The 6,972-nt window shown below is 45.3% G+C and overlaps 1 protein-coding gene across 1 annotated transcript in view; it reads right to left on the reverse strand.

Annotated features, from left to right (window-relative positions):
• Nucleotides 1–6,694: 6,694 nt before the first annotated feature.
• Nucleotides 6,695–6,972, reverse strand: part of trpc7b (transient receptor potential cation channel, subfamily C, member 7b) — a 127,829-nt gene continuing 127,551 nt past the window's right edge. Inside the window, exon 14 of the mRNA XM_063190541.1 lies at nt 6,695–6,837. Within this exon, the coding sequence (XP_063046611.1) occupies nt 6,695–6,837 (143 nt within the window). The remainder of the gene's footprint in view (nt 6,838–6,972) is intronic.

Genomic DNA, 6,972 nt, shown 5'->3' on the forward strand with positions numbered 1-6,972 from the left:
CCCCAGTCCAGCCCTGTGTGTAGGTATGTGTCAGTGTCTGTGTTTGAGTGTGTGTGTGTCTGTGTGTTTCAGTGTTTGTGTAGATGTGTGTGTGTGTGTGTGTGTGTGTGTGTGTGTGTGTGTGTGTGTGTGTGTGTGTGTGTGTGTGTGTGTGTGTGTGTGTGTGTGTGTGTGTGTGTGTGTGTGTGTGTGTGTATAAGTGTGTTTTTATGTGTGCCTCTAGACATGCAAACTGTCCAGACACACTCCATCTTTGAATGGCTGGCTTTTTCAACTCTGGTTAGCTGATGCAATGCCTGCAGAGCTTGTATATGGTTTTCAAGGTGTGTGTGTGTGTGTGTGTGTGTGTGTGTGTGTGTGTGTGTGTGTGTGTATGTGTGTTTGTGTGTGTGTGTGTGTGTGTCTGTCTGTGTCTGTGTGTTTTGGTGATGATGGTGCCAGATGCTCGTCCCTGCTTGGCTGCCTCTGTCTGCGTAGACGCTACAATGAGGACGGCACGTCCTTCAGGCACATCTGGAGACCAGCGCCCAAACAACAAGCAACACCTCCACACAGCATGCTAATAACAACAGACAACACATGCTGACACATAAATAATAATCATTAATATTAGTATTAAAAAAATGTTCCATCATTAAATTGTTGCACTACAACTACAACTACTAGGGCTACTACTACTACTACTACTACTAATAATAATAATAGTAATAATTTGTTGTTAATTAAATTATTATTGCTATTATAATTATTATTATAATTATTATTATTATTATTATTATTATTAATAATAATAATAATAATAATATAACGTAATGCCTTACATGCCTTTCAAAGAATCCACACACTTCCCTTGCATCTCGAGACGAATAACCAAAAAAACCCACATGCGTACATAAACAAGTAAGCACCACCTCCACACCGCATGGCAATAACATCAGCAATAAACCAACAACAAAAATGATGAAACTGAATGGTGCAAGCATCTGTAAGAGACAAAAATACTTTTTTTGGCAGCACATTTGGACAAAAAAAATCTCTTCCCAGTTATAAAAAATGATAAACAACAAGCTCACGACATCTTGATCAAGTACCAAAAAGTGACAGGAAAACGTGCCAGCGAAATTGCTTTGGAAATAAACAGGCCCGAACTGCAGATGAATTGTGGTGTATACATCTTTACTTTTTGGATAAAAATATTACAGCTTTCACACTTTTTTAAGCCATAAATTCCCCAATAGAGAAGTGAAAAATACAGTATTTGATATCTCAGGTAAACTACTCACCACGGTCGTGTGTAAATCTTCAAGATAAATCGAACCACTTTTTCCTAAATCTGTAAGGCGTGGATTCAAGACACATTCTCTATCATCAGCACATGCACGCACACACACACACACACACACACACACACACACACACACACACACACACACACACACACACACACACACACACACACACACACACACACACACACACACACACACACACACTTAATTTTTTTTAAATATGTGCTGCATCAATGTGGTACTGATAACATGGTATATGGCTACAGAAAAGCAATGTGTACTTTAGAAACTGCCTTTGCGTAAGTCAGGGGTGTCAAACCAAAGGCCTGGGGATGGATGTGGCCCACCAGATGGTTCAATCCCACCCCAGACTTTCAGGGAAAAAAACAAATGTCAAAAAGAAGTATATCTCTAACCCATTACAAAGTTGCTGCAGGTGTCCGAGATTTCAGCTTTTCAATACTTGACAACACATTCACCTTTTTTGGATCACCATTCACAGTCAATGCTCCTGATATACCTGCTGTTATCCACCTCAAAATGATTGACTACACACCATAAAACATTGCAGCCATTAAACGTAAACAAGTACCCGTATGTTGCCCTGCTGCCTTAAGTTTTGTAAATGTACAGTACAGTAGTTATCTCAACTCGAGGCTTAACACAACTCAAGGCTTTCTCATGTTCAGTTAAGCCTCGAATCAAGTTCTTAAGTTTGAATTGAGTTGAATTAAGTTACATACTTAAGGCAGCAGGGCAATAAATTTACTTTTTTTTACATTTAACTGGCTTGTAATGTTTTACATTGTAGCAACGTTCGTTGTTTGGCCCACTTGAGGTCAAATTGACTGTATGTGGCCCCTGAACTGAAATGAGCTTGACACCTCTGGTGTAAGACTTTAGTGAGACTCCTTGAGGATGTTGAAGCCTCTGGGCAGGGATCCAAAGATAATTTGCAGATGTGCTATACTATACACCATACAGTGAGTAGACATGGCCTAATGGTTACGAAGTTGGTCTTGGACTTGGAAGGCTGTAGGTTTGAACCCATTATCATCTGATAACCATTCGAATTCATTACCACCCATGGCTGGAGTGACCTTGAGCGAGGTACTCTATCCCAACATTGCACCAGGGACTATAACCAATACCCTTTACCTACAGTACATAACTCTCATAGGTCAGCTTGGATAAAAGCATTTGCTACAATAGGAGCCACTGATTGTGCACCATCCTGCAAGGTCCTTGCAAGATCCTGGTCATCTCCATTTCTCCCTCAAACATGAACACCTTGGAAGAGTGATGGAAGTCATGTCATGGTGTAAAAACGGGGAAAAAGTTGCTCCTACTTTCAGTGTAATGTAATGTCTAAGTGTCAATGATAGTCAACTAGAGTAAGATAAATCAAACTAAGAGAAGTCAAGTTTGGTCTCCTAACGGGGTGTGGTCCCATCCTTCTTTTTCTGTGGTGTTTGGTGGTGGTTTACATGAAAAGCATGCTACCGCCATCTACAGCGGAAAGGAAGTCAATTTATTCTCAACCATAAGTCTCCAAAGGTCTCCTAACTGAAGGTCTGCTAAAGGGGCTTTCACCTGAACATCACATAGGTCCTGGAAAAGTACGAGCCTGAAGTATCTTGCTCTAATTGACGATCATGGGTGTGGTGGTCCAAAGGGCATATACAAATGTGCTGTGCGGTCGACATTGTTAATTAGACAGCCTTTGTGTACAGTTAGACTTCTCTTCCTCCAGCGCATGTAAAGTACTGGAGTCCAGTCTAAATAGTAATGATGGCTAATGTGACAGCTGTCAATCAGTTAATCAAACTACATGTATACTTCAACGAACAATAAGTCACATACAAAAAGCCTCCAAAAAGCAAAAAAGATTTCCAATGGGCAGACAGACTGACTGACAGCCAGGCCAGCCATTATAGTGTTTCATAGAGCGTCTTGTACGCGACTAAAAAGGATATTTTTTGTTCTTTTTCCGCTTTTTCTCTCACACAAAGCAGTGTCACAGTGTTTTTTCCCCTCCAAACTCCCGTTCCTTTCTGTTGAAAGTCTGTCCTATAGTTTGCGTTTCCATTCCCTTCGCTTCTTGAAGATACGTCTCTTTTTTAAAGGAGAGGTTTTTTCCTCCGTCGACTGGGTCTCTTTGTTCCTTTCCATTTGAGACAGCACAGAGTTGCATTCTTCCAGGAGAGGAGAAAAGAAAGGGTGGGACGACAGGCAAGGGAAGTGTGTGTGTGTGTGTGTGTGTGTGTGTGTGTGTGTGTGTGTGTGTGTGTGTGTGTGTGTGTGTGTGTGTGTGTGTGTGTGTGTGTGTGTGTGTGTGTGTGTGTGTGTGTGTGTGTGTGTGTACAGGGACTGCTCTTAGTCTGTTTTTCTCACAATGACAGTTGGTCGCCACTGTTTATCCTCCATTTGAAGTGCTTAAGCGATCTTCTGTCATCCAGCTTTTTTTCTCCAGTTCTGTCTTCCTCCGACCCAATCTCTTTCTCATTTTCCTTCATTCCGCCCTCTCGTGCTTTTTCTCTCTCTGTCCGTCTCTCTCTCTCTCTCTCTTGTTCTCTCTCTCTCTCTCTCTCTCTCTCTCTCTCTCTCTCTCTCTCTCTCTCTCTCTCTCTCCAGCCTTTTCCCCAGTTCTGTCTTCCTCCACACCAATCTCTTTTGCTTTCCTCCTCTCTCCTCTGTCTCTCTCTCTTTCTCTTATCCTTTTTGTACATGAAAAAGTCACATCACTTCAATTCCGTGAGTACAAATTGCAACCTTGACCTGCAGAGGCTAGGCCAGGCCTTGTGCCCTGTGGTTGGCAAACGCAACATGGCAATAATGAGAACTCTCTCTCTCTCTCTCTCTCTCTCTCTCTCTCTCTCTCTCTCTCTCTCTCTCTCTCTCTCTCTCTCTCTCACACACACACACACACACACACACACACACACACACACACATACACGCACACACACACAAACACGTACACACACACACACACACACACACACACACACACACACACACACACACACACACACACACACACACACACACACACACACACACACACACACACACACACACACACACACACACACACACACACACACACATACAGTGACAGTGAATCAAGGTCTGCAAACAACAAAATCGTTTTTTCTGTTCCTCTTTTCTAAATCGAGGTCAATATTGTGCCTTTTTATATCTTTTTGTGAGGACCCAAATAGACATCGCCGGGTCCTTCCAGGGAAAGAATAATAATATTAGACGCCAAAACGGACACAATGGTTCAATTCTCTTCTTGGCCCCCAAACTCCTGTTACCAAATGCAGTTTGCTTTGTCCTCCTCCGTGTTCCAATCTACTGAAAGGGACATAATCTCTTTCCTTTTTTGTTCGCGCGTCTCCTGTCTTCCGGGCCCCGTTTTGTTTTGTTGTGTTTTGTTCTCAACTCCACTCTTGGCTTCCTATCCCGTCGTATCTCTCCCTCTTAACCTGGTTGTGTCCATCATGTCCCTCAGCGTGTCACCTAATTTGTCTTCAATGTGCCTCCTCGCTCTCGAGAAAAGGAAAAACAAACTGCATGTAGCTATACGGCCCTCCCATAGGAAAATGTGTTGCTCAGCCTGCTATGTTGGACACAAGGGACCCATAGGAGAAGTAACCCAGAAACAAATCATCACAGAATTGTATAAATATGGATGAGAGAAGCTCAAATTCGTCTCATGAGAACACCTTTTTCCCCCTTGTGCTGTTTGATACAATTGTTTTAAACTTTTTGACATGGTCATGATATAAATGGCTTTTTAATCCATACTATGTCTCACACATCTTTCTTTGCTCTCTCTCTCTCTTTCTCTCTCTCTCTCTCTCTCTCTCTCTCTCTCTCTCTCTCTCTCTCTCTCTCTCTCTCTCTCTCTCTCTCTCTCCTATTGTGCTCTTGTTCTCAGTAATTAATATTTCAAATCCCAGTGCTCGTCTCATATCTTTCTCTTGTTCTTTCACTTTCCTTTCACTTCTTTTGTCTCTTCCCTTCGCTCATTTGCTTTATGCAAGTCCCTCGCTCTTTTGCTCCTTCCCTCTCTGCCTCCTTCTTCCCTCCCTCCTTCTCGTTCTCTCAGTCTCCCTCACTGTCTCACCCCCTCTCTCTGTGTCCTTCTCTCTCTTCCTCTCCATCTATCGTTCTTTCCTCTACACAGGGCAGCTTCTTGGTGTCGTGTCTGATCGTGTTGCTGAGTAGCCTTGATGAAGTCAACCGGCTGTCTCTTGATCTCTCTCCTTCTCTTATTCTCTCACTCTACATCTCTGGCCCTCTCTCCATCTCTGTCATGCTATTCTTCCCTCTCCCCCTTTTCCCTCATCCATCCATCTCAGGGCAGCTTCCATAGTGTTGTGTTTAATCCCCTCTCCCCCTATACTATTCCCATCCTCCTCTGTGGTCTCAGGGCGACTTCTTGGTGTTGTGTCGGATATTGTCGCGGAGCTGGATGAGCTCGGACAGCTGTCTCCTGATCACTCCCCTTCTCTCCATCTCTGTCTCTCTCTCCTACCTTGCTCCCCTTTCTCTCCCTCCATCCCCCTCCTTTCTCTGCCCCTCTGTGGTCTCAGGGCAGTTTCTTGGTGCTATGTCGGATCTTGTCATTGAGCTACTGGATGAAGTCAACCAGTTGTCTCCCCCCCCCTCCCCTTTTTCCCTCTCTCTCTTCCTCCATCCTCTACTCCTTCCATCTCTGCACCCTTCTATCTCTCCTCCTCTATTCTCCCATCCCTCTCCCTCTCTCCATATTTGTACTTCTCTTTCTACCTCTCTGCAACTCGTATCCTCCTCCTCCTCCTCCTCCTCCTCCATAGTGCCCAGGGCAACTTCTTGCTGTTGTGTCCGATTTTGGCGCTGAGTTGCTGATTACTCCTGATCCCTTTCCCTCTCTGACTGTCCATCTCTTTCACGCATTCTCTTTTGCTGTCACTCTCCCCCCTTCTCCCTCCATCCCTCCTTCCCTCTCTCCTCCTCCTCCACCTCCGTGGTCTCAGGGTGGCTTCTTGGTGCCGTGTCCAATCTTGTCGCTGAGTTACTGGATGAAGCCAACCAGTTGCCCCCTGATCCCTCTCCTTCTCTGAAACTCCCTCCTTCTCTTTCCCTCCTCCCCTCTCTCCTCCACTCTTTCCCTCCAGCCCCTCTCTCATCCGCTCTCCCCCTCTCCCTCCTCTCCCCCTCTCTTCTACGCTCTCCCCCTCCACCCCCCTCCTCTCTCTCCTCCTCTCTCAACCAGTTGCCTCCTGATCCCTCTCCTTCTCTGAAACTCTCTGCATCTCCCTGACACTTTCTCTTTCCCTCTCCCCCTCTCCCCCTCTCTCCTCCTCTCTCCCCCTCCGCTCTCTCCCCTTCGCTCCTCCTCCTCCTCCGCGGTCTCAGGGCAGCTTGATGGTGTTCTGTCCGATCTTGTCGCTGAGTTGGTGGATGAGTTCGGCCAGCTGGCCGGTGGCCTGAGACTTCTCCTCCAGGAGCTCGTAGCGCAGGCTGGAGATGTCCTGCTTGATCTCCTTCAACTCGCCTGAGACCACACAACACAACACAAGGAGAGCAATCAGCATTGGGGGAAACGCTTGCGCGCACTGCACATGCACTTGATGCACACACAAACACACACACATGCACACACACACACGGACACCCACACACACATGCA

Source organism: Engraulis encrasicolus, chromosome 23 (genome assembly GCF_034702125.1).
Source record: "Engraulis encrasicolus isolate BLACKSEA-1 chromosome 23, IST_EnEncr_1.0, whole genome shotgun sequence".
Classification (NCBI taxonomy): domain Eukaryota; kingdom Metazoa; phylum Chordata; class Actinopteri; order Clupeiformes; family Engraulidae; genus Engraulis; species Engraulis encrasicolus.